This window comes from Haemaphysalis longicornis, unplaced genomic scaffold (assembly GCF_048455015.1).
Source record: "Haemaphysalis longicornis isolate Haplotype H1 unplaced genomic scaffold, Haemaphysalis longicornis Haplotype H1 scaffold_7, whole genome shotgun sequence".
NCBI lineage: Eukaryota > Metazoa > Arthropoda > Arachnida > Ixodida > Ixodidae > Haemaphysalis > Haemaphysalis longicornis.
In genome coordinates, this window is record NW_027526422.1 from 38,668,235 (window position 1) to 38,695,193 (window position 26,959).

Genomic DNA, 26,959 nt, shown 5'->3' on the forward strand with positions numbered 1-26,959 from the left:
TTTAGATTTGGCTTTGGGTATATAAACCTACTGTGCACGATCTATTTCACTTTGGCAGGGTGGCCGAATCGAGGGGCAGACAGACAGACCAAAAATTTCGCGCTCAAGTATAAGCCCAAAAAAAGACTACCGTCTTTAAAAATGGCTGCAAATGCTGTCGAGAGACGACAACCCTTGTAGCGCCCAATGCCTATAGTGCATTGGTCTTTGCCGTCTCCGCCATTCCCTCCTGCTCCTCACGCTCTTCGCCCTCCCTTCGTTTTTTAAGGCCCATTTTAGGAGCCTTAGTTCGCAATCAGCTTGCGCGCCACCTGTGAAAACCCTTCGTTACTGTTGAGAGTGGAGGGCATTGTACTCGAGCTCCTTTTAGGGGCGAGGCCCCTGTGGGGGGCTTTTGGCGTCTCCTGTCGTCGTCGTAATCGTCGTCTCATGTAGTCATGGTACTAAAACACCGGGAAACTCGTTTATGCCTCGCGCTAGAACGTAACGTGTACTAAAAGAAACAGCAAGACATTCGTTTACGCCTCGCGCTGGAGCTCTTCGTAACGCGCACATAAAAAAACACCGGGACACTCGTTCACACCTCGCGCTGAGAGCTTCGTACTTCAAAGACAAGAGGCTTTTACAGCTAAGTTGTATACCCCTCCCCTCCCCTCCCCCCAACGGTTTCATCTCCGTTGGCAAAAATGTCAAGGCGCCAAGAATACCCGCGTGCTTCGCCCCTCCCCAGGTTTCGCGTTAGTGGAGATGGCTTAGGGTTTTTTTGTTGTTGTTGTTTACTTTCTGGTGTTCTACCTTGGCTCGTTTCGACACCGTTTTTGATACGTTTTTCGTTTAATTTGCTATCGTAGCAGCCGAGCCCACGTCTATATTTCCAGGAATATTTTTAGAACGCCCGAATATTCGGCCAAGACCAAAAGTTCGAGGATATCGAGTATCAAAACAGAATCGAGTCCGAATCGAGTAACAAATTATTCGATTTGCATTCAGTTATTCTCGCATACTTGCGTCCAGCTTAGTAATTGGTTGCGAATACCTTTGAAATACTTTCTCTTACTGCATGCATATAAGTACTACTTAAGCAACATGAACGATCCGTATTTAGGTATCGTTCATTTGCAGGCGCATTGTTTTTACCGGCTGCATTAAAACTACATACAATATTCACGGCAAAATTAAATGTGGAGGCAAGCAGAGATGCAGAAATATTTTTGTGTGTGCAAATGATAGGAAGAGAAGGAAGTGACTCGTAACGTGCGTTTTCCGTAAACTGCTTAACTTCGCTTATGCGGAAATTGGACGGGTGATGTTCCTCAGGGAAGCACACCACAAACAGCACAAATCACGCACACCGTGAAGCAGAGGCGATCATGCTACATTTCAACAGAAAAATTCATATTCTGGTGGTCACTCGTGTGGACAAAAAGTATTAAAAAAAATAACCCTCGAATAATACGCCAAGTTACCGGGTTCATTTTAGAGCTCTTGTAACGAAATAGTCGCTTTTCGCGCGTATTTTATGTTTACTTGTACGTTTCGGGGACATCCTAGTTCGCGAAACATAGACCTTTCCGACTTACTTGTTCCGGGAGCAACCGTTTTACCATTGGGCTGTGCCAGTGCCGATCTCAGTGGCGCAGTCGACAGAACCATCTAACTGGGCATGCGCGGCCCACTCAAGAATACGCCAGGTTGTTATCAGTGGTTGAAGAATGAAAAGGTCTCTGTAACGCGGCAATGCTATGCCCCATTAGAGCAGCTGCAACGGCCGCTTACAGTTCGCGCCCTTGCCCTTGAAATGGCGCGTGCCGGCGAAAGTGGATGGCCGTGTGCCACGAGACGTTTGGCCGTGCACGCACGCACGCACCAAGGCCGCAGCGCGCGCTGTCAAAGCCAACCACCCAGCACCAAGAACGTTCCAGCGGAGCTCAGCTGTCAGGCGTAGACGTTGATGAATGTACAACCCCCTTTTCTTCGAACACACACGAGTGGTACATTTAACCCCCTCCCGAAGGTCTCGTCGTCGTTGTAGGCACTACACGAATGGTACCGAATTGACCGCCGCTGTTTAAAGAAAGTGAATAGGGCTTCTGTGGGATTTGAACTCGGGTAGCCAGAGCAGCTGTCATCAGGTGCGCTAACCACAACGCTATCCCGGCACTCTTCCAGGATATAAAAATTGGCCTGATGCGTGCGCCGTGACAGGTCACGTGGCGACACGTGAGTAAAACGGGTGCACGCTGGCTGTGGGGAAGCTGTAGCGTGAAATGCGGCCAATCTGCCTGTTGAAGCGTCAAATGATGAGGATACGAAAGCGAAGAAAGAGACGCAAACACGCGTAGCAGTACGTGTAGAAGTGTTTGATAATCGCTGGCGTCTATAGCCTTGAAACCACGTGACCAGACGAGTGCACGGGGAATTTTTCAATGCGGTATAGAACGACGGAAGAGAACACTTGTGGCCCAAATGGCTGGGCCACCTTGTGACGTCACTGGAGGTGACGCTTGAAGCAGATGCGTCAGATACGCTGTGCTTTCGCCAGAGTTTTCTGAGATAACACGACAGTTTGATCACAGTGACTCCGTCGGTGGGAGACTACCCGCGCTCTACGCATTTCCCTGAGTCCGCGGTAAAAGAAATCTTCTGATGGAGGCGAAAAGCAAAAAAGCCCGTGTGTTCGACATTTCGGCGCACGTTAAAGATCCCCAGTAGGTCCAAATTAATCCGGAGTTCTCCACTACGGCGCGCCTCATCGCCCGTGAAGCGTCGGAGCGTTAAACCCCACAATCAATCAATCAATCAATCAATCAATCAATCAATCAATCAATCAATCAATCAATCAATCAATCAATCAATCAATCAATCAATCAATTAGGAAAAGAAATCCTGCTAGTGCATGTAACGAAGGCTGTAACGAAGGCAAGCACAATGACAGGAAAAGATTTTCCCGATGAAACCGTTTCATTTCTTTGGTAAAAACAGTTTCTACAAAGAGAGTTGTCGGCGTTGTCTTTTGCAATCAGAACATCGCCTCAGGGCAGGTACATTCCGACGTTATTGGAAGCACATAACAGCACGTTTTCAAGAGTTTACGCCCCAGTTGTCGCTGGAATTGGAATTTAGTTTGCAGCTAGCAGCGAGGGCTTTACATTTTTTCCCAATATTTTTCTCCTAGTCCTTTATTGTGCTTGTGGTTTGAACCGAAAAATTTCAGTTATCTTTTTCATTCATTGGTTCGTTGCCATGCCATGACCGGGTCTCTCCCATACCACGTGCCATGACCGGGTCTCTCTCTCTCTCTCTCCCCCCCCCTCCCCCCTCCCTTTTTTTTTTTTTGATTTTGGTGTCTTCCAACGACAAACGATCTTTTTAGGTGAATGCGAAAGAAAATTGCATGCTCGTCATATTTCGGCACGCGTTAAAAACGGGCGCTTCTCTGATATGAGTTTGTTATTTAGATGGCGCCTATTCGAACGTCTACAGTCACCCCCCCCCAAAAAAAAAAAAAAAAACTTTCAATGAGACCAGAGAAGACACGAGTAAAAAATGAAAATCTCCGTTACGTATGAATTCACCACAGTAATATGTCAGACTTTCTTTCACTTAAAATTTGCGCTTAGACGGCACCTAATTCAACCACTCCAGTGATCCGTCTAGACTTTCAATGAAGCCAGAAATATAGCGCAGTAAAAAAAATACAGAAAGTAAGAAAAGAAAGAAAATCCTGTTATGTATGCATGAATTGTGGTTCATTATGGCGATATATTCAGTTATGAATTTGTTATTTAGACGGTACTTAACCCAACCTTTGCCGGGATCTGCCAACGAAACTGGGAACGCAGAAAATAAGAGAAAACTCCACTCCGTATGAAATGTGGTTTGTTACGGCACTATGTCAGACTGTCTTTCAGCTGTAAATTAGCTTGCCGATTATTTTTATTTTTTTTTTACCCTGCGTGGGGTGTTTTATCAACGTTTTCCTTTCGCAGTGAAGTCTTATCTGTACGCCTAGATAGGGGAAGGGGATATGAAATGAAACTGATCAGCACGAGTCGTTTTGTTCCATAATGGGGACTTGATATGTCGGCCGGATAACATTCATGGTAAACGAAACCACCGATAAGAAGAGTGACTGTGCTGATACGTCCGGGTATGCAGTTTAGCAAGAGCCCGTACGTAATAGCTACACACGTTCGCCGGAAGATAGAACTGCCGCTACCCGGCATTTCTTCCGCGTAACCCGTTGAGGCTATTATACCGGGCGCGCATTAAACATAGCACTGCACTTTGGGCATGAGGCTGTTACTATCTTGCAGTGGGCCTAAATTTAGCCCGAACACGGCACTACCGTCTGCTGCAGCGGGAAAACTGATCTTTTTGTATGGGGCGTCTTACGCAAGCTGCCGGCAGATTCAGGCGCTTTCCATCCTGGACTGCCTCTTCATTACGCGTGCTTTTCTTTCTCTCTTCGGCTGAAGCGGTAATAGCAAACGGTCAGCCGCAAATAGATTATAGTGCCGCCGCCAGATATCTTCCAGATTTCGTGACGATGCCCCCGTTTCCGTGACAAGAGGGCCGGCCGTTTCTGCCACGCGTGCCGTGCATGGTCTGGATCATTATCTCGGCACAGTTTTCTTTATCTCGCTCTCGGTGCTCTCTTATAGCGACGTCTTCCTCCACCAGCTCGTCTGCGGAAGTAGCCCTTTGTGGACGTCAAGCACCCTATCACGCGTCTATCTCTGCGAGAATGGGCCGGCCAGAAGTCGTCAGTGTAATGGCTGAGCTCTATATTCGGTCATCACTTTTTTTCCCCTGGACGTTAAAGCGCCGCCACTTTTTTTGGAGCTGTGTATACAATGCCCGGCTTTCTGCAGCGGCGTCCGGTGCAGTCATAGAAACGTGCATTGTGTACACAAGCGAACCGCGTCGTGCGTTTTGTTGCTAGGGGAAGACTCTGTGAACTCCACCACGCATTTTCTTCTCAATGGCATGCCCTCAAGTGCGCAGACATTTACACTGAACACGTACTAGCCTAAATGGACGCGTTATCTTTAGCGCACCGTGTGCGTGTACGGTGGTCGCATGACCGCAAGGATCCAGTTTTTGGTTGTGCATTAACCCTGGTGTACGAACAAGTGCGCATCGCGCCAAGGTGTGGAGCCGTACGGTCGCTGTTTTTTTTTTTTTTTTTTCGGATTTTCATCCCACACGAGGCAATGTCATGCTGAACAGCCAATTGAATAAAGTCAACAAAATTCACGCATGCGAGGTAACGAAAAGTGACGATTTCCATGGGGTGATCGGACCATCCTGTAGCTCATAACCCCCCCCCCCCCCCTCTCTCTCTCTCTCTCTCTCGTCGAGTGGATGCAGCCTTTTATTTTAGGGCTGCACGGAACAGTGGTATATTCGTTTTCTCAGCGAGAGAATCTATCACTCTTGATCAACTCAGTCTTCTGCGTTGCTTGAAGAGAAATTTCTCATAAGGCGGGTTTTGCAGACCATCTCCAGTTTGCTTAATGGTAGAATAAATTTCCCGTGCCTCTCTGCCTTACCACCATATACCCACTTGTGACACCAAATACTGCGACCAGTAGAGCAAATTTGGGAAATAACATCTCTGCATATGTGTCATCATCATCATCATCATCATATATACGCCCACTGCAGGACGAAGGCCTCTCCCATGGATCTCCAATTATCCCGGTCCTGTGCCAACTGCGACCAATTTATCCCCGTAAACTTCTTGATCTCATCTGCCCGTCTAACTTTCTGGCGCCCCCTGCCACGCCTGCCTTCTCTATAGGGATCCACCACGAATCCACTCTGTTACCCTCAATGACCAACTGTATCTTGCCTTCGCATTAAATGCCCTGCCCACCCCCATTTCTTCTTAATTTCTACTTATATGTACTTAACACGCGTTTGTTCCCTGACCAACTCCGCTCTGTTCTCGTCCCTTAATGTTACACCTATCATCTTCCGTTCCATTGCTCGTTGAGTCGTCCTCAATTTAGGTTCAACCCTCTTAGTGGGCCTCCAAGTTTTTGCCCCGCAGGTGAGCTGACAATATCCCCTCCAGCTGACATAATAGAACTAGCGGAGCTTTGGAAATTAATTAATAATCGTAAGGCAGCTGGCACGCGGAATTATAATATGGAGAAGGTTGAGCATGCTGTAAAGAACGGAGGCAGCCTGAAAGTAGTGAAGAGGCGACTAGGCATGGGGAAAAATCAGATGTATGCGCCTAAAGACAAGCAAGGCAGTGTCATCACAAATAGGGATAAAATAGTTATAGTAGCCGAGGAGTTCTATAGAGATCTGTACAGTAGCCGCGCCATCCAGGATAATACCTTACGAGGAAGTAGTTCAGAGGAGATACACATCCCGCCAGTAAAGAAGGCTTTGAAAGAAATTCAAGGGGCAAAGCACCTGGTGAGGATCAGATTACAGCAGACGTCTTGAAGGATGGCGAGCAAATTGTACTAGAAAAACTGGTGATCCTGTATAGTATACATGACCGCGAGTGTACCGGAATCTTGGAAGGACGTGAAAAATTACCGGCCGATCAGCTTACTGTCAGTCGTTTACAAGGTACTTTCCAAGATAATCGCTAACAGAATTTCTGCCACCTTATATTTCAGTCAACCTAATGAACAAGCACGGTTTCGTGAAGGCTATTCAGCAATGGACCATATTCATATGATCAATCAGGTGATACAGAAATGCGTGGAGTATAATCGACCCATATATATATATATATATATATATATATATATATATATATATATATATATATATATATATATATATATATATATATATATATATATATATATATATATATATATATATATATATATATATATATATATATATAGTCTTCATAGATTATGAGAAAGCATTTGACTCTGTCGAAACCTCAGCAGTCATTCAGGTATTGCGGAATCAGGGTGTACTCGAGCATTACGTAATAGTACTAGAGGATATCTACAATGGGTCCACAGCTATACCGTCGTCCTACAAAGGAGAGCAGTAAAGTACCTATAAGAAAGGGCGTCAGACAAGAAGACACAATCTCTGCAATGTTATTCACAGCACGTTTACAAGAAGTATTCAGAACATTGATTTGGGAACAGGTGGGCGTAAGAGTTAATGTAGAATACCTCAGTAATCCAGATTTGCTCGTTGCCTTGCTAAGTAACTCGGGGGACGAATTGCAAAGCATGGTTACCGCACTGGACAAGCAGAGTAGAACCGTGGGCCTGACAATTAATATGCAGAAAACTAAAGTAATCGTCAATAACGTCGGGGCAGCCCAGCGATTTGAAATAGGTGACGAGGCAGTGGAAGTGGTAAGCGAATATATCTACTTAGGCCAAGAAGTGATGAGTATATTTGAGCATAATTAATGTCGTACTTTGCACAATGTCCTCCCATGTTTGAGTAAAATCGTATTTGCTCGGTTCTGCGACCCGGCATAGTTCGCTTGAAAAGTGCTATTAGGACAAATTCCTTGACAACCATTGCAGGCGCGGGTCAATGATGGCTGAATCGTAATAGGCATCGAGCTATTTAAATCGTAATAGGCATCGAGTTGTTTAAAAAAAGAAACGCTTCGATTGCGAGTTAGTCAGACAATTGTCTAACGAGATTCCAGGGAAAACCTTAGAAGCATTCAGGGAGTGTACAATATGATGGTTCGGTAGATACCCCGGTGAAAAGTTGTTTGGGAACACGTATGCATCTTCCGGTCCTTAAGCTAAGCTCGCAGAGTTGGAATGTATGCAGCCTCAGTGCTTTGATTTGAAGGCAGGATTGTGGAAACTCGTTCTACGCTCGTTAGGCCGCCTCATTAGGTCGCTCATTAGGAGCCACGTCTGGGGAAACTTGTGCGCAGATATGACGATCCACCCGGCCACTGTTCTAGCGTATACAAGTAGCATTATCGAAACCTGCAGCGTGTGCGAGGTCATTCGACCGGAGGGGGAGATCGTCTGAACGTGCGTAGGAGGAATACACTTTCCTCGTGTCCCCAGTGTCTTCGCGACCGTAGTGCCGAGGACGACGCTTACATGAGCGGTGACGTCGTCCGACGAAACGGGCGCCGCTCCTCATTGACTTGCCAGAAGGATCTAATTTAACTTTATGAAAGCCCCCCTCCGGGGCTCCGATGCGTGCAAGCGCCGCTTTTGTCGTGGGCAAAGCATTTAGCCGCAATGAGTCGCGACCTCCACTAGTCCTCCACAAGTCATCGCGCAGTTGCATATGGAGCAGGCGGTTTGGATATGCGTGCTGCGCTTACTCCGCCGTTTTCTCGGCCACTGGTCGGCGTCCACTGTTCCTCGAGGTCGGCTTTTTGTTGTGCGAAGCGTCCCCGCAGACTGGCATTGCGCCGACACGTGCGGTGACGTCATACGGGGCCGCCGCCGGCGCCACTTTTTTTCCCGTCGTGAGCGAGCGAAGACAAAAAAAAATCCCAAGGACTTGCGTGATTAATTATCGGAATTAATTGCGAAAACAGGGTCAGCAGCGTCGGTGTACAAATGGTACGCCGAGCGGAGGCTTTCATATCGTTTGTTTGTTTTAGGCTGCGGACCCATTGAGTCAACAATAGCCTTGCGAAGTCTTGGCCTCGCATGATAGGATGGTCGCAATCTTGCAGCTAAGGACGGGGCTGGAGGAGGGAGGCTTCCCCCTGCGTAACAATCGCCCGACGAATGTAAACAAGTTTATAACTCAGCTGTGCACTACTGATATATGCGTGGCCCAGTCGCTCGTAGTCGTCTGGCTGTTGGAGGGTACAGTCTTGAGTCATCCGCGCTGCTGTGAGTGTTAATGTTGTTTAGTCCCGCTGGGCAGCTTTTACACTTCGCCCTCCTATTGAGAGGCTTTGATGGCCGACGTGTTTAGTTTAAATGCTGACTCGGTGGCCTTTGTACCGTTGAGTCAGCGAGGGTGGAACCGTTACATTGGCTTTACAAATAGGAAGAAAGCACGTTGGGGTAGTTCTTAAATGAATGGGATAGCGGAAATTAGTTTCTATTTTTTTTTAATAAATGATAACCGGTTAGCTGCCGTGCTAAATGGCTGCACGTCTGTCAGAGCAGGACCGCAGCGTCATTGATACCATATTCTGCCCGTATTCCTAAAAAAAAAAAAAAAAGACCTTGTGCATTTAGCAGTACGTTTAAGGCGCAGGCTCTGTGAAAGTGCGTGGAAGAGGCTTCACAAGCACTTTGTAACAAAGAGCTGGAAGGTCAAGTACACAAGACTCTGAGGGCATACAGCGGGACTGTATACAATCGAAACACGCCGGCCCTTAAAGGGACACTCAAGGCAGTTTTTGGAAATCCTAGTTGTGGCTGTGTTGCGGAGTACGATTCATGCAGTCCATGATAGGAGTGTTCAGTTCTGTAATCGGCGGCAGTAGTTGGGGCAGTTCGCTCGGAGTTTTCATGCTTCAGCCTTGAAAATATTGCTTATCACTAACTTCACATTTTGTTTGTTCGCGCACTGGTTGTACAGGTTAGCAATCCGCCAAATTTAGTGCTGCGAGCTTACCATCGTGTGCTCATGGCAGACGTCAGCTCATCGGGGAATATGAGAGAAGAGCGGCACTTTCGAACGCGCTGTTCTGGTTAAAGGGTGCACATAAATCGTTAGGAAAAGCTCAGAACATGGCATACTCATTTTAGACTTTATCTAGTAAGGTAATAAGTCCAGGTTTTAAAGTGGTACAATGGCCGAACGGTGATGAGTCTAAGGTTGATACGCGAAATGTCAAGCGGTAGTCGTGTTCAGAACGGCAGCATTTGAGGGACTGGTCACTGACGTTGGAGAAGAAAGAAGTCCATCATGGTTTGGCCACGTGATGACCGCGACGTGAAGGCGTTGAAGTTGCATACATGTTTGGGGAAAGAAGGGACCTATCGAAGGAAGTGTGAAAGGGCACCGTCGAGCTGGACCTCAGCGCCAGAGGTCTCAGTAGAATGGATGAAGTTTGGTGGCTTTTTTTAACGCGAATTGTGCGGAAAACCGTTGTTGTTGTTGTCCTGTACAGAAAATGGTCGCAACTGTAAAGAGAAAAAAACACATAAACGTCGTAATTTGTGCAAAGGTGCCTGTGGGGATTAATCTTGATGACGTATATATCAATTGCATTGCAATGAAAATTTGGCACATTAGATTTCATCGGGAATCGAACACGGGCTTGTAGGAGCCGAGAGCGTCACCACGACGCTAAATTAGCACGCCAAAAAAAAAAAAAGCTCGCTCAGTGCTTGCAGCGCTGGCGTCGCATCTCACGGGGAAAGCAGTTTTTGTGTGAGTAGTGCTCGCATTAAGAGGGTGAACTGTTTCCCGCGTCCTCAATATGCCTGCAGAGCACGCGTGAGTGTATCCTACAGCGTCTGCTTATAGTGGCACCAGAGAAAGGCTTTCGCTTTCTCACGCGTAAGCAGTCTTAATTGTCTATCTGAATTTTTAAAGTGAAAGCTGTCTTACTCCAGTTACAAACCCAGAAAACGCCTCGTTCTTCGTAGCGTCCGTCTGACCTTCAAGCTCAGCCAAGGTCAAGCCAGTGCCTCGTGCGGTAGCACAGTGAAAGCTTCCTATAGTCGCTCGTTCGTTCCAATGGGGAGGGGTGCGAAGAAGGGAATATAGGGGGAAAGAGTAAGAGGGCGTGTCGTCATAAAGTGATACAAGGAGGCGCTGGCTGTATACAAGTTCACGCGCGTTCGCGCCTACAGCGTCTCTGTTTCACCGCGAAAACCGAGGTATCGCTCGGCAAACTTTGGTTGACCGCGTTCAACCATGGCTAATTATTTTTCGCGCGTGCGCTGGGACATGATGTGACCGGACGAATCGTGCGAAGGCGCACGTCTCTGCACGGACAAATGCATCGCTTCTGGCAAACCAGCGTGCGCCCTCAAAACTTCGCAATGCCAGGGGCGCCGTGGCGTCTTTTCGGCGAAAAAAAAAAAAAAAAACTTCCCTCCGCGCTAGCCGCTGCGAGGCGCTCTCGGTTGGCCTTGTTTAACTTTGGCGCGAGTTTTGTTTCCAGGGCAAACGCGGCGGCGAGTAAACAAGCGCGCTGCTGCTCCTCCTCCGCTCTGGGGGAGCCGCTTTTCCTTGTCGCACGAGAGGAAAAATAATGCTGGGGCCCCCCTTTTTTTTGCGCCTTGCGTCACGTCGCGTCCCTTAACCGCCGTGGAACCGACCACAGCTCGGACGAAAGGGCTGCTGCAGGATTCGCAACATCGTAGTCTCTGTTATCCCACGTCCTATTTCGATTATTTAGATCCATTTGTACGAGGCAATCGTTGTGATTTTGGAGGGAGGAGAAAAAGGAAACGATGCGGCGTAAACGAAGGCGCACGCGAAAAGGAAATCGAACTACTGAAGCAGTAAAAGCATGTTTTTCCTGTTTATCGCCGAGCGCACGTATGTAACTGCGGCATCCGCCTCGCGCATCATGCACGTCGCCTGCGCCCGCCGCCTTTGCTCAGTAGCTATATCAATGCACTGATGATCCCAGGTCGCGAGTTCCTAGCTCCTGATGTGGGCGTCCGATGCTGGTGCGTGTCTGCAGTCTGAAATGGACCTGAAAAAAACGTCGTTTCGTTGAAAGGCCTCGTAAGAAATGTAACGGCGAATATTCGGTGAGCTCCTCAGAGACCTTGCAATTCGTTATTCCACCGCCGCGAGGGTTACCGGTGGTGGGGTTAGGCGCCCTGAATACGAATACATAGCCGCGCAGGCGTAGCATAGTGCTTGTGACAGGGTGAGTTTGTTCGTGTTGACTGAAAATTTCAGCTTGAATGTAAAAATAAATAAATAAATAAATAAATCCCGGGCCATCTCCACTAACGTGAAACCTGGGGAGGGGCGAAGCATGCAGTCTATAAGTGTATTCGTTGGGGCCTCGGCGTTAGTGCCCACGAAGATGAAACCATTGAGGGTAGAGGTATACAACTTTGCTGTAAAAGTCTCTTGTCTTTGAAGCACGAAGCTCTCTAGCGCGAGGCGTAAACGAGTCTCCCGGTGTTTTTCAGTACGCGTTACGTTCTAGTGCGAGGCGTAAACTAGTAAACTAGGCGTAAACCCAGGGCGAAAAGCAAAAAAAAAACGCCCGTGTGCACGAGGATTCGACGCACGTTAAAGATCCCGAGGCGGTCAAAATTAATCCGGAGCCCTCCACAACGGCGCGCCTCATCGCCTTCGTTGCGTAGGCGCGTTAAACCCTACAATCAATTAAACGAGTTTTCCGGTGTTTTAGTACCGTGACTACATGAGACGATGGTTACGACGACGACATGAGACGCCAAAAGCCCGAGCCCCTAAGGGGCTTCGCCCCTAAAACACGGACACAATGCTTCGTAAATCACTCTGTGAAACATCATCGCACTAGAGCAGCAGAGCAGTCGTCCTCTTCCGCCTGCTATATGAAGCAGAAAAGTCACTTACACAGGCAGTACCCCCCCCCGCACGCGCACGCACGCACTCACGCACGCACGCACGCACGCACGCGCGCGCGCACACACACACACACACACACACACACACACACACACGCACACACACACACACACACACACGCACACACACACACACACGCACACACACACACACACACACGCACACACACACACACACACACACACACACACACACACACACACACACACACACACACATACGCACGCACACTTTTTTCTGTTGTTAATAAAGGAGCCATTTTCTTTTGCAAATAAATTTCGCCGACTCGTTCGTACTGCAGCCGAGGCACCTCCAAACTTGATCCACCGCCTTGAACTTTGGGGACGCTGCTTTCTTTAGCAAACGGTGTTTGAGGTCAAGGACGTTTGTTGCCGCGTGCTCTTCCTTGTCCGTCTATTTCGGGTCTACTTTTGCCCTGGGCGTCGTCTCGATATGACGAACGAGCGGTCTACACTTTTAGGTTTTCCACTGGAACGCAAGTGAAGAGTTCACTAATTATGCCACACTACCTATAAAAATATCACTGGACCTTTGTTTGAACCGTTTTATTGGAGCAAAAGAAGACTGTCCACGGGGCCGGGGCTCGACACATTGTCGCAGCATGAATGCATGCTAAACGAAGACTACACATATAACACACATCAGATAAAGACCATCTCGGCCACACGTTTATTCACTTCGGAACTTACCCTTTTATGTGCGACCTTTTACAACATTCGGAAAAAAAGTGACAACAGAAGTGTATATATTTTCGAGCCTTCGTATAGGCCATCGTGTTTAATGCACATCTTTTTTCAGGGGGGGGGGGGGGGGGGGAGTGGGTTAGGTTACAGTAAAAAAATACCGTTTGTATGCGTTTGAGTGACCGTGTACTTGGTAATTTTTTTTTAGTGTTTATAGCTAGCGGTTTTTCTTAGTTCGCGTAATCAGCGAGCTTTTTTTCGGGCTAATATTAAAGTGAAGCTCTCTATATATGTCTCACTGATGGCGTCTGTAATCCTCCTAAAAACCCGCTGCGGGAAAGCCAATTACCACCTGTAAAGCGTACTCTGCCTCAAATATACTCTTTCACAGGTGAAGCCTGCTTTAGGTTTTCGTTTTTAAAGCGAAGCTGCCTATGTCTCACTGATAGCGTCTCTATAGAGGAAACTGAAGTCCAAACCGCCGGCGATTTAAAGTCGAAACTCAAACGACAACGGAGGAATCCCTCAACAAGAAAGTTTCGCGTTCAAGCATCGCCGTCGTTAGGCATGTTTCCCTTTATCAGCGTCGAATCTTTGCGCACTGTCAGAAAAGTGTGCTTCGCTTTTCGTGTGCGTGCGTGCAGTCACGCCATCGATTCCGGTCCCCCGCCACGCTTTTATCCTTCGCGGGCAGCGAAAACGCAGACTAAGCGCGAAATTCGAACTGTCTTTCTCTGGAACCCGCACGGCCACTTAACCTCACAAGAATGAAACTTTGGGTGAGTTGGCACATTTAGTGGCGCAGTCATGACTAAAGCATTCCTCTGCTACGCACGCGAGTTCTATTTCCTGCCAACGTAGCTTCGTTTCGAACGTGTACAAATGGAAAAAAAAAGAGAGAAACGAAACGTAAAAGAATGGCCATCACACGCAACGTTTAGTGGCATTCAGCAAAAGGGGAAAAAAAAGAGAGAGAGAAGCGTCATTTGAGAATGTCATAGCGCGTGTTTTAAGCATAAATTCGGAACTTCCGTGTTAACAGCGCTAAGAGCAACTGGAAACAAAGAGAGGGAACTGAAGGCTTGCAGTAAGGCCGGGCCGTGCACACTAACTTGTATTTGACTACATATGCTTGCGACATAGCTTAAATATTTTTTTTCCTGGAAGCATGATCTGCGTGTTTGAACCACGCTCACACCCACACATCCGTGATAACTGCTGTTAAACAACCCTGCGAATTCCGCTTCGGAAGGTGTGTGGACTCCGGGAATGCGCTATCCAGTGTAAGCAGATGACGTTACTTTAGAAACATTATTCCGATTTTGAATCCCTCGCCCCTCCTATTCAACCGCACTGCCTCAGTGCTATGCCGGGAACTTCTTACTTGGCATTTCCGTGAAGTTCCACAGCGACGACCACACGCTTGTAGGTATGTCTCCTCTCGTTTTGCCGCAAGCTTTGACCAGAGGCCACCATTTGGGTACCTTTCGTATGGCGCATACCTGTAAGAATCCGCAGTTACCGCGTGTTCGTTGGACAGCTGCAATTCATTCCGAAAAATACGCAGTTCTGAAGAGGTCTTAGCACGGAAGTCCGTTCGCGCAGTGCGCATATAAGATGCGGATAAAAAGTGGTGGAACGATTGAGGCATGCGTTATGCTTGAAGCTCCACATCGTACAAGGTGGCCCCCGAACGTGCTGCGACGGTCGCCGAAAGCGTTACTTGGCTAGGCTGCCGAAAACGCCCACCCGGACCCACCGCGTGGCCCAATGGCTGAGACGTTGTCCTGCTAAAGTCCAAGGACGCGGGTTCGATACCGGCCGTGGTTGCTGCTTTTCAGATGGAGGCGGAACTGGAAAACGCCCGGGTGTCAGGACTGTTGGCGCTATGGAATCATCTTCCGAAGTTCTGTCGCCCGTACGCTTTTGCTTTCTCATCTTACAACGAGAATACGCTTAGGGATCCTCTGCTACTTTTAAATGCGGAGCATTTCTTAGGCTCGCCAACTCCTCCGTCCATAGGCGTCCGCAGCTCATGACGTCACGTCGAGGCGCAGGTGCGCGCCTCTCCCCCGTACCCTCGTCGCTCTCAACAACAGCTGCGGCGGTGCGGGGGGGGGGGGGGGGGGGGGGAACGCGTCTGCGCGCGCATGCGCAGTAGTTACCCCGTGCGCTCCGTCGCGCTCAGCAGCAACAGCGGCAGGTGTACACGTGATAGCGGCGTGCTAGCGGCGTGCTAGCGGCGTGACAGCTGCGTGACAACAGCGTGGAAATTGTGGGGGGCGTGGAAAGGTCGCGCGCTTGTGTACGGAAGTGCGCGCATGCGCGTCTTTCCAAACCCTCCCCACATCCAAACGGTAACCACAAACTACCCAGTTACGCAACTTTCACGCAATACAACCACCCCTATGCGACGCATTTACTCGAGTTCCCCCCGTGGGAAGATGCGGGCGGGCGGCTTTTTTCTGCTGTGTGTGGGAACGAAGTTGGGTGTGGAAATCTTTAGGTCGATCTTACTTTTGTTTTTGGTAATCGTGTTCTGGGCCCCTCGGTGTGGCCCATTGGCCTTTCCTGCACACCAGCCCCCCCCCCCCCCCCTCCCCCCTGGGTTGAAATAAAGTATTGCTATTGTTCTCGCAGAGCTCCATTTGTTTCGTAAGTGCATTCCGCTGCGCGTGATTTTTCGCCCTTCGTGGAATTTACTGCGCCGCACGGGGAATTCGTTCGCTTTTTTAGCTTGTCTAACAAATTCCAAATTGAGCGAAATGTCCCGGGCTTGTAATGCACGGTGGCGGCGCCAGTACTACGGTTTCGTTAAGCACTTGACACAGTTTGAAGATATAGCTTGTGATGCCGTTTACGCTTTTCCTGGCGCTTGCCTCTTTTTTGGAGACTTCGGTCAGGCAAAGTGAGTCTTATCAACCATGTTCTCCATTTATTAACGTTTGAATTTACGCAATATTTTCAATGGCTCGCGAAAATTGCAAGTTTGGGCACTGCTGCTCGCTTTGTCGGCATCTCTGATTGTCTCTTTTGGCGTAACAAAGGCTTCCGTTTCTCTAAGGGTGAGAGAGAGAGAGACGGGGGGAGATGGTTCTTCAACATCGCACGACATTGTATACGTACCTCACGGCGGACCTTGCTGAATAAAGAATAATAGCACTATTGGCACAAAGTGGATGCCTTAATTGTCTCCGAGCACGTCCTGGACGTACATACTGTACTACAAGGACCAGTCACAGGAAAACAAGCATCTATTTATAAATACGCTGCGACGTTGCACAGGAAAGCACGTGGATCACATCATGCGTGGAAATATACTGCCAAGCAGCGTCAACGCTGCATCGGCGTGTCCCTTCTCTCCTCGAGGAACGGCGGTGAAGGCCGGACGAGGGGGATAGGGCCATCATCCTCTCCGCGCTCAAGTATAGTGAGCAAGCTAAGACGCGCATGGACTGTCCGACTACCAAAGGGCATCGCAACACGCAGCAGAAAGTCTCGAGCATTCATAATAGACATCTGAGGTTGAGATAATGAACGTAGCTCGGCGAGCACCAGGCCACTAAGCGGGCGTGGCCCCACGCGCTATTTTTCATTACGGTGACATAGTCCTCCGACGAGCGATGACCCAGCCTGAAACGGTTCCAAGTATGCTTGAGGAAGACGTAAAGGACGCGGTTGTTATGCATCTTTGTGAGTAATGCATGCTTGCCGATTAGCAAGATCAACTTCACAAGGCGAAGTGCCCTTGACATGAAAAATCCTTTCCCCTGGAGTCGTGCGCCATTGCATCCGTTCCCATCTGATAGATCTCAGTTCCAGTGGATAGGATTCTAATCAAGTAGTTTGTCCGAATAATCTTCGTGGGCGTACGTTAGTAATCTACGCTTGCGACCATGCTCTTTTCTCTTTGACGACAGCGGGAAGCCCCTGTGCTGTAACTTCCGCCGCGGGTCTCACCCGGACAGCATTTTCCCAACTCTGGAACTCGGCTCGTGGACATCAGTTATTGCAGCTCTCACCTGAGGCCATGGTCGGAGACAGTGGCCATTGCCGCCAAACCTATCCACCCAACATATCCAACATCGCTGAGGAACAGCGAAGCGCTCGCGATTCTTGTTGGCGACCATGGAAGACGCCTTCGCGGCTGTAGGGTACAGACTTCCGAGAAAAGCATCAAGGTTGTACCGTTACTCGCGGGGACCTTTTCCGACTCCTTTGTTTGAACGGGGCAAACGCACCAGGAAGGCGGAAAAGGCACGCCCGGGTGTTTTTTTAAACCAGGCGATGTTTTCTGTTTGTTTTGTATAGTGGGAGGGGGGGGGGGCTCGTTTGCCTGAGATGGTGAGCATCCCGTGGGTCCATTGCTGGCGGCCTTTCCTCGTTCCTGCTTACGATTGACAGTGCGGCTGTGACCGCCTGGTGTACGACGTGGTCAGAAACCAGGGAGGTGACGTAAGCAGCGGTGAGGCGGCCAATAGGTTCCACTTTGCGGGTGCGTCCCCGAAGGTTCGGTAATGGTCGCACGAAGGCTTCGGATGTTCCTCCGACTCCTGGCTTTCTACCGCGCCCTCCGATGCAGGTCAGTCACCGCCGCCTGATCCTTTGCGGAGCATCACGCGTTAATTCGTGCATTATGGTAGCTCTTTGCGTCGGTAACTGTCAGTGTCCATGACGTCGACGTGGGGCGGTCGTCTGATGATCATGCAGTTCGAATAGACAACTGACCGTAATCGCCGGGGTCCCAGGTTCGGTGGTTGACGAACATGTGCGTGTTAGCGCATACAGTCGTACATTGATAGTGTATTGGTGTCTTTCCCCTTGTTTTGATGTACCCGTACTCCTCCTCTCTCACTTTTTCCGCGGAATGCTTAGTTTATCTGCTGCTTACGAAGTACAATAGGGCGACACGCCTCAACGGGCGATAGCTTTCTCAGCAGCGTGCGGTTATACCTTGCTTGCTGGCAGAACGAAAGAAGGCGATGAGATTTATATTCTGCTTACCATCTTGCAAACATGGGCCCTCGTTTTTACCGTGGATGAACTTGCTCGAAGGAGCCGTTATGCCCAGAAGTTTAAGATTTTCACGCCCTATTTGATGGTGACACTCATGACCTCATGGCCTTCGTCCCTGGCACCAATCTTGCCGTTGTGGACTTTTTCTCAGCCGGCTCAGGTAAAGCCCTTCACTGGTCTAGGTCGCTCGAGAAAGTCCAAGATCGCCTCCAGGATCGCTGTCGCCTTGTGGGGCTGGCGTCTAATTTAGGAAGCTGCGGCTGTTATGCAGACCCCTCAGTTACTTCTGTGTCCCAAGGCTGCGGTTGCGTTGTTAACCTTCACATCTCAAGTATATTAGCAGACCTTTCGAGCTATACCGGAATGACATCGCGATTTGGGCTGTTAACTTCCTGGTACAAACACTCAGCATGTGTACGCGTTGACCCATTGAAATCTGTTCGAGAACATTGTCGTAGCCTGAGGTCGTGCTCCTAGCCGGTCTGATCCATGTGCGAAAGGCACCGATGCGGGAGAGCGGCCCGTTGTCATGTCTTCAACTGCTAGTGTGGTTTAATAACGGATGTTATTCGGGTTGAAGTTGTCGGCATTGCAGTGCGTGCTGCAATCTAAAGCGATGAAACTTTATATATACACGGCTTGCTATGGGTAAAAGTTGCAATGGTCCGTGGCCGCCAGAGCAGATTCAGCGTAGCCCGCAGCGATGGACGAAGGGCCAGCAGTCACTCGGTATGCAGGGTGCCTCCAATTAAGACGCTCACGGGACCAGCGATTCCCGTTAGGACAGTACAGTAGACTCCCCTTAAAACGAACTCGAAGGGATCGCAAAAATTGTTCGTATTATCAGAAATTCGTCTTGTGCGGAGGTTTTTTGCATTGGGGATGTTACAAGAGGGCAAAAAGAATTACACCATCTTCCCGTGGGGAACCCTGATGAGGATGAGAAGCATCATTGGGGCTCCGTGTGGTTCCATTGTGTTGCCGTTATGTTGAGTGATCCGGTGTTGAGTTGCGCCAGAGGGAATTCCGCGTCCGGGTCCAGACCGGTGGCAAAGGCACGCAAGTACTGTTGTGTTACGGTGAGTAGGCGGTGGTTCTCGAGACGCCGAAACCGTCCCATGTTCTTGTCGATGTTGTCGTCTCTGTGCCGAATAGGCAGTCTCCGTCAGCGTTGGTGAGGTAAAGGTTGTTGACGTTGGTGCACCGGCTTAGAGGAACGTACACGCCCTCCTGTTCGCAGCTTTGTCTTCTTCTCCTTCTTCTTCTTCAGCGGTTCCCGTACGGGAAGATGACGACGGTGGTTGAACGCGAAGCTATCTCGTGATGGATTCTTTGGTTGGCAATCCCTAGGGGCATCCTGCCACAATCATCATCAGAGGCGCTGCGGACGGGGCACGGACGCGGGACATCCCCGCGAGCGAGAGATGCTTCGCATCTAAAATGTTGTTCGTCTTAACCATAGTGTTGTTCTTAACCGAGTCCGTCTTAACGGGAGTCCACTGTATTTTCTTGCATCGTGGTTAGGACTTAAGTGCGCCTTTTCTTGTGGCCTCCGTGTCCCTATAGAGGAGCGAGCGCGCGTGTTTGTGTACACACTGCGCACGAGTTTGGCGGCGCCGATACATTCTGAGTGCGTCGGAGGTCAGCGCTAAACGGCCTGTCGCGACGGTGTCGGCGGCCCACTTTCGCCCGCGGACCCGTTTCCCGAGGGCGGAAGTGCTTCCTCGACCAACGGAACCTGCCGTGCGCGCTGGACTGCGCAGTGTGGACGTCGCCGGCCCCTCTCGCTCCCCACCTCGTTCGCCGCGCTTCCGGTCTTCCAGCTGGTCGGCAAGTAATCGGGGCTCGTTTGCATGAACCACTTCGCTCGTCTTCCGGCTCTCGATTGCCGTTGTTCCCCGGGGTTTCCGATGAGGCGTTCAAACGCGAACGGAGCACAGACCCCGTTTATTACCGAGCGGTGCGGCTTGGCCACCGCGCTGTGTGAGGATTCTGCCAACCAGGGACGTAACGCAACCTCCCCGAAATATTTTCCCGGGTTCAGTTTACAGAGACGCTGTGTATCTACGGTTGTTCGTTTCGGGTAAAACTCGATTCTTACACCGCGGACATGTTTCAAAAGATTCCGGTTACACCCGATCTGTCCCCGAATGGACCTTTTCAAAGGAGCGATCTGACTTTCCTCCGTTCTCAAGCTCGCTGGAAGCAAGGGCACAAACACACCTTCCGAAATCACTGAGTATTGTAATGACTCTGCCAACCGCAACTTCAGGCTGGCAAATACTATATTCTGACATTGTTGTGCCTAGCTAATGGAAGCTGTGTTGTGGAGAGAACCTTCTCCCAGTTGAGACACGTTCAGCGATCAGACGGGCCTCGAATGAAGACCGACAAGTTCCGCAAGCAGATCGCAATAATGCATGTAAACGAGGATGAGGGAACAATCGATGACCAGATTTTCGTAAATAAGATGTTTCATTTGCTAGAAGTTATCAATGCTATTTTTACTGTCGTTATTTATTCATTTTCAAACAAATGCCAAATTTCGGAGAGCATTTTAAAGAGAAGCCTCAAGTCCCCCCCCGATTTCCGGCTTATAAACGCCAATTCTAACGCGTTAGCGTTTACAAGCTCGGGATACCCTTTAAAATCGACAGAGTGTATTAAAACAAAATTAAATTTGTACATCTATCGATTTCACCGGAAAAAAACCCGAATTTCGGAATGGGTTCACCGAAACACCCGATTTCTCCCCGAATATCAGTTTGAACAATAGCACCCAATTTTTACCCCCCCCCCCCCGATTTTGAATATATATATAGATATATATATATATATAAAACCCGAAAACGAATAACCCTATGTATATCCCTACCCCCGAATGGCTAGCTAAATCGCGGCACAACGTTCGCGCGCCGAAGCGCTTTGCTTTGTAGCTCTCAATCTAATGTTAATATCTTGGGAAAATAAATAAAAAAGGAACCATGGCACGGTTAGCCGCTAAGAGGGCTACATTAAGCGAACGTTATATGGCTAGGGTTCCTTGTTATTTGGTGTCCGAGAGCAGGACAATTTGAGTCTGCACGTGTCTTTGAAGCGCGAGCCGTTGGCAACCGGACGTCCCTCAGTATGCTGCTTGCACGCGGTCACCACTGAGGTCGCACGCCATTCAAAACATATTTTGGACCTCAAGCTTACACGTCTCATCACTTGAATATGCGTATTGCGTAGCTTAGTGAATGATGGGCACCATTTGCAAGACCGAAACATTACTTAGGCCTCAATCTTATACGTCTCGTCATGTAGATATGCATTTTAAGTGGATTAGTTATTAGTGGGCACCATTTTGAAGTTCGGTAGAGGGAATGTGAAAGTATGTGCGTGTATGTATGGGTGTTTGTTAGGGATGACCGCCGCCAACGCTCAAGAGAATAAAAATTAGCTCATGTCATGCGCTAAAAAGGTGCGCCGGTCATTCACCTTGACAGAGTGGAATTGCTCACGATTTTTATTTTTTTTTTTTCCATTAGGACAAGTTTCATTTTGTTGTCATGATTAATCGCGAACAACTAAGAATTCCCGTCCGCTGTCAGCGTACTTGAGCGTCGACGGGATGGTACGACGGCTCTAGCGCGTGCTTTATCGCAGCTGTCTCGAAACAGATTGTGACGTTGGACTGCTCGAACGACTACGTGACAGTGGGAAGTTTTACCTCTGCAGGCGGAATATAAAAATCAGTCGCAGTTTTAACACATGTACACATACCATGACGCCACCACCGCTAGTGAGCCTATCGGCCGCATATACAAAGCCGCCGTGGAACGCGCAGCTCAGTGTTTGCCTGCAGGGATACAAATGCAGTCCTTCGAAGCTTCATTGAGGTAATTGGTACGGAAAAAGGCTAAATCCCGAGTCAGAAACAATCGTGTTTGTGACCGACCCCCCCCCCCCTTCCCCCCGTCCACATACGTCCAAAGATAAGGGATATTTTAAGTTTTAACTCAAAGAAGATTTGTAATTAATGCTGTAATACTGTTTTATTTGGTATTGTAGCAGCTTCGCTTCCCTTTTGCTTTGGAGCTGGCATTATATATTTCACGGGGTCGTCTCGGGGCGTGGAAGTGTTTTTATCTTTCAACCTTAATGCACAGCACGGTGCGTTAATAATTTGCAGGCTTTGATTCCTGCAAAAATGCACGCGCTATCTCTCCAGCGGTCGAGAGGTTCGACTAATTTTGAGACAATCATTATCGACGTGCAAATCTGCGTGGATTGAATAATCAAACACGAAGAGGAATGAAAACGGACTGACAAGACTGAGCTCAAATTATGTTCGTTATTGCTTTCCCTCTCGATCGTTATTGAGGAACAAGAAGGTGCTAGGCGTGTCGGTATCGCCGACTTCTCTAGGTCATGCGTATGTTGCATCAATCACTCTGCAAAACGAGCATATTTTTCTTACATGTACAGTAATTTAGTGACACCGACGAGTGCGTGGGCGCGCCCGACTCCGTCTCCTCAGCCCGCCGTATAATTTTTCCATCATGCCCTACCTCTCCCGGAACTTTTCCCGCCTAAGCTCCCCCCCCCCCCCCCCTCCACCCGTCCCCTTCCCCAGAGACTTTACTGGTGTGCTTTTCTTGTAGAGCAGATAAGGAGTTCAGTACAGCCCAACGTCACGTGTGCCGACACGATTACTAGCGTGACCAGAAGACATAAAGCGGGACTCTACGGATGTGATCGATTTCGTCGCGGGGCACGAAAGTCTTATAACCGCGCTGTTTTGTATTTGCAGTCGACGCGGGAAATTTGATTCTGTACCCCACAATAAGTACGTTCCGTGTACTTGCAGGTCATTTCAGTGACCATGGCCTAGTGGCCTTAATGTCCATCGGTAACCCCTCCCCCCCGCCTCTTTTTTTTGTAACTAAGAAACTGGCGCTAGGTTCTGTATGTTCGCTCATTTCTGTGTGTACGTTCATTCGTTACGCTGTCGGCGCATTTAGGCTCACTGTTCGGCTCACTGTAAAGCTGTCTTTGTTCGCAGTGTTTCATCGCAAGAAAATGATCTCCGCTTTTAATAAAATATCGCTTATAGCGAAGCCTAAGGACTTTGTGATAACGATGGTTTACTGTATTTTAAGTCGCGCGTGCACGGGCCCAACCAGAAGCCGAGGTTTCGTGTCGGGCAATAGGCATTGGGAGCGAATAACTGCATTTTATGGGCGTGGAGCGGCGATAATTAGCGTTTTGCTTGCCTTATGTGTCCCCCCGTTGAAGGGGAAAGCAGTATCCACGTTTCTGTGGCCGGAATGTATGTAATAAAAATGCGGCACCAAGCACGCGCCGCGCCTCGTAAATAAAACACATAGAAAAAGAGGCGAGCGCGCCTCCGTTGCTAGGCAACGCCTGGGCATTCGCAGAGCCACTTGGAGCGGAGTGTGCGGGAGCGGCGCCGGCCGGCAGGACTCGCCAACTGAGCGAAAGGGCGCTGTTCGGCTAGAGTGAACGATAATAAATTCTAGTTCACTCTAGTTCGGCTGTCGCTCTCCTCTAAGTCCCCGGATAGCTTCATGCGCGGGTGATACAGGTAGAAAAATCAATTCCACTCTGTGAATGCGGATGATCAGCGAAGATTTTCAGCGCCCGACATAGAGGTGAGATGCCATTCAGGTGCGAGATATACGCGACCAAATTTTATTTCTTTTGAGCGTGAGCGTTGACGGCGATCATCCCTAAGGAAGGCGCATGCACTTGCAGCTGTTTCCTGCTGAGCATTCGCGATAAAGTTGGCTTTGCCGCAAAGCGTTCTTTGGACGGGCAGAACAAAAATGCGCGCAACCGTAGCCTATGTCCGTCCCGTTCTTGGACCTCTTCAGCCTGTAAGTTAAGTAGCATCAATGAAAGAAATGCTTTCTCGACTCCTTTGTGTGCCGCTCTCGAGCCCACGTCCCGAGATACTTTTGTGAGGAAGACGAACACACCTTACCCCGGTGAAGCCAGGCATCGTCCCACTACGGTGGACAGTCGCGTTACGGCGAAGAGTGCATTACGGCTGAGCGTCGCAACACGGCGCAGAGTCTCACTACGGCGAAAAGTGCGCTGTGGCTGAACGTCGCATCACGGAGGAAGGGGGACAGTTTCAGTCGTTCAGCCGTTCAAATGATTTGCAGCTAGTTTCGTGCAGCGTTGTCGCAGCTGTGTGTTACTTGCAAGAGCATGCATGCACATGTTGACGTGTCTTTCCCGCATTTTAATTGTTTTCGGACACTTGTTTTATTTTTTGTTTCTTAATTGATAGCTCTCGAGCGTATATTTCACGTTTTTGTATTACAATAATAGCCACTATGCCATCACCCCAAACTCCGCGCGCAATACGCCATCAACCCTAACTCTCTTTTACTCTATATATGTGGATGATGTTCGGATTAGTTTTAAATCTTGCAATATGGCAATTTGTGAGAGGGAACTACAACTTGGAGTGAACAGCCCCTCAAGGTGGACAAATGCGAACGGTTTTAAATTTAACTGTGACAAAAGCAGCTGCGTACTTTTTACTAAGCTACGAGGCATGCGGGCAGACCCATGTGTGACTCTTGAAGGGAAGTCCATCCCGATAGCAAAAGACCACAAATTTTTGGGGGTGCTGCTGAATGAAAAATTATCCTTTATTCCTCACATAAAACAATAACGAATAAAATGCACGAAAGCACTAAATATTCTAAAGATTCTGTCCCGTCAGTCGTATGGCACGGACAGAGCATGCTTATTGAAAATTTTCAACGGCCTCGTAAGATCGAGGCTTGACTATGGTAGACTAGTGTATCGCAGTCAGCCCCAAAAGCTGCTCTGAAACTACTGGACCCTGTCTATCATTTAGGCCTGCGGTTGGTGACGGGTGTTTTTCGTACGAGCTGACAGAAAGTTTGTATGTAGAATCTGACGTGTGGTCATTGGAAAACCAGCGTGCTTACACCTCCTTGTTATATGCTGTAAAAACAACCTCAGTCATAAAGCACCCATCCAACATCTTAATTCATGACACATCCACTGTATCTTTGTTCGTTAAGCGGCCGTCACTTCCGCAGCCCTATGCAATAACAGTAAATACTGTAGCCTCCAACTTGGACATTTCCTTCAAAGACACGTACAAAACCTCTTTAGCTGATGTTATAAAGCTATCGCCTGTTGTAGCATGCGACATGTATTTTGCAAGTATGAACAAAAACAAAGCACCTAGTGCCTTGATTCAACAGCACTTATTAAGTCGTCAGCATAAATATCAATGTGCAGAGTTCTATACAGACGCGCCCAAAACAAATTCTGCAGTGTCATGTGCCGTACTTGGACCGTACATCTGCGCTTCAAAAATTCTAAATCCTCACAGCAGCATTTTCTCTGGTGAATCCCAAGCCATTGCACTGGCAATAGAACACATTATACAAAACAGAATAGTTTGCTCGGTCATATACACTGATTCTCTCAGTGTGGTGACAGCCCTGTCGTTAGCGAAGCCGCATAATAACGCAGTCTTCAATTCGCTCGTAAACGCTATCATGGCAGCATATTCGATGGCGCTCAAAATTACTGTCTGCTGGGTCCCTGGTCATTGTAGAATAGCAGGAAAGGAGGCTGCTGATAAGGAGGCAGCTGTCGCTGCTCTTCGTAGAAATGTGGACATAATGTCAGTGCCTTACTGTGACCTGAAATCGCTCATTAAAAGAAAACTCCGGGAACGCTGGAAGAAACACTGGGACACGCAAACAGAGAACAAACTCCATGCAGTTAAACCACAAATAGGTAGACACATAACCGAAAGACTACACAGGTCTCTAGAAGTTGCTCTGTGTCGTTTAAGGATAGGGCACACACATGGCACACATGGATACCTCTTAAATGGAACACCACGACCGACATGTGGCAAATGTGGAGGAGAACTTTCTGTACTCCGTATCCTAATTGAACGTATACAAGTCACTCGAGACACTCAAAGACACTTCGCTAGTATATACACACAACACATACACTTTCTCTCTGATGAAGGAATAATCAATCGCAAAAAAGTCTTAGACTACTTGGCCGAAGTTGATTTTTTCATGAAAAGTTCTTATCGCACATGACCCCAGCTTGTCCGTCAGTAATGAGGACACTGCTGAGGTACTTTTCCGTGACACTCAGGGGCCTCGTCCTTTTTGTCCTAGGCATATACTCTTCCCGAGGCACCCTGATTTCTAGCCCGGCATCTTTTTAAACTCTCACAACTAGTTTTATTCACTTTTTACCAACTGACAATCATTGGCCCTATACACCAATTTTACACAACCAACTTTTAACAAAAGCATGCAGCATATAACTCACCTGCGACATTAACACACCCTTGTTTTGGCGCTCTTTGGCCTGGAAGCCCTTGCGCAATTAAGCACAATCATCATCATCAGAACGCCACGAATGTTATTGCGCTGCGCCACAAAAAAAAAGGGGGGGGGGGGGCGGGGGGCATCTAGGGGGACATTTTTACAGAGCTCTGCTTGATGAGCTCAGCGGAAAGGACGCCACTGTGATGAGTGGCTAGGAGGGGGCGCGGTGAAAACAGTGAAAGAAGATTTCACATCGCACGAGACACCAAGCGGCCGCTGGGAAAAGACACCACCGAGAAGAAGAAGACGAAGGCGTGGTGCGAGCAAGAGCTTCGAACCAGGGAAGCGCAGGGCGACCGAGGCAGGGCACGGTTGGATCGGGCATTCCCACGTCAGACGTCC

The 26,959-nt window shown here is 48.8% G+C and overlaps 1 protein-coding gene across 2 annotated transcripts in view; it reads left to right on the forward strand.

The window, feature by feature from the left end:
• The window catches only part of Hmgcr (HMG coenzyme A reductase), an 89,527-nt gene that overhangs the window by 4,211 nt on the left and 58,357 nt on the right, over positions 1–26,959 (forward strand). The window contains exon 1 of one of the 2 annotated variants that reach the window (XM_077676814.1): positions 17,687–17,766. The exons of the other annotated variant lie outside the window; for it this stretch is intronic. Within the exon in view, the coding sequence (XP_077532940.1) occupies positions 17,702–17,766 (65 nt within the window). The 5' untranslated portion in view covers positions 17,687–17,701. Of the gene's footprint in view, positions 1–17,686; positions 17,767–26,959 lie in introns of those variants that run through there. 2 annotated transcript variants of the gene reach the window in all.